This window comes from Penaeus monodon, chromosome 15, assembly GCF_015228065.2.
Source record: "Penaeus monodon isolate SGIC_2016 chromosome 15, NSTDA_Pmon_1, whole genome shotgun sequence".
NCBI classification, from domain to species: Eukaryota; Metazoa; Arthropoda; class Malacostraca; order Decapoda; family Penaeidae; genus Penaeus; species Penaeus monodon.
Window position 1 is genome coordinate 36,954,592 of NC_051400.1, and position 338 is coordinate 36,954,929.

Consider the following 338-nt stretch of genomic DNA (forward strand, 5'->3'; position numbering starts at 1 on the left):
TCGTGATAGAAGAAGTCGTTCTAGGTCCCGTTCTAGGTCAAGGTCTCCACGAGGAAACCGTCGAAGGTCACCTGTGTACATGGCTGGGCCTTCAGGGAAGCATGATGGTAATGACATAGTCCTTTTGGTGTTTATGTCGATTAAAGAAATTGATGTTTTATTTTCAAAGAAGACAAAGACTTTATAAAGTTATGAAATTTTTGTGAAATGAAATGAACAGTACTTTTAGTATGCTAGCATCACAATATTTAGAGTATCATTTTGTACAGCTCATACACATACATGCACATGAACCGGGCAATGCTTGCAGTAAGTATATAAGACTACATTGCACTGTC

General features: G+C 38.2%; 1 protein-coding gene across 1 annotated transcript in view; it reads left to right on the forward strand.

Annotated features, from left to right (window-relative positions):
• LOC119582005 (pre-mRNA-splicing factor 38B-like) overlaps positions 1–338 on the forward strand; it is a gene marked incomplete in the record, with an annotated part of 22,032 nt that overhangs the window by 6,526 nt on the left and 15,168 nt on the right. The window contains 1 exon segment of the mRNA XM_037930201.1: positions 1–107. Coding sequence (XP_037786129.1) covers positions 1–107 — 107 coding nt within the window.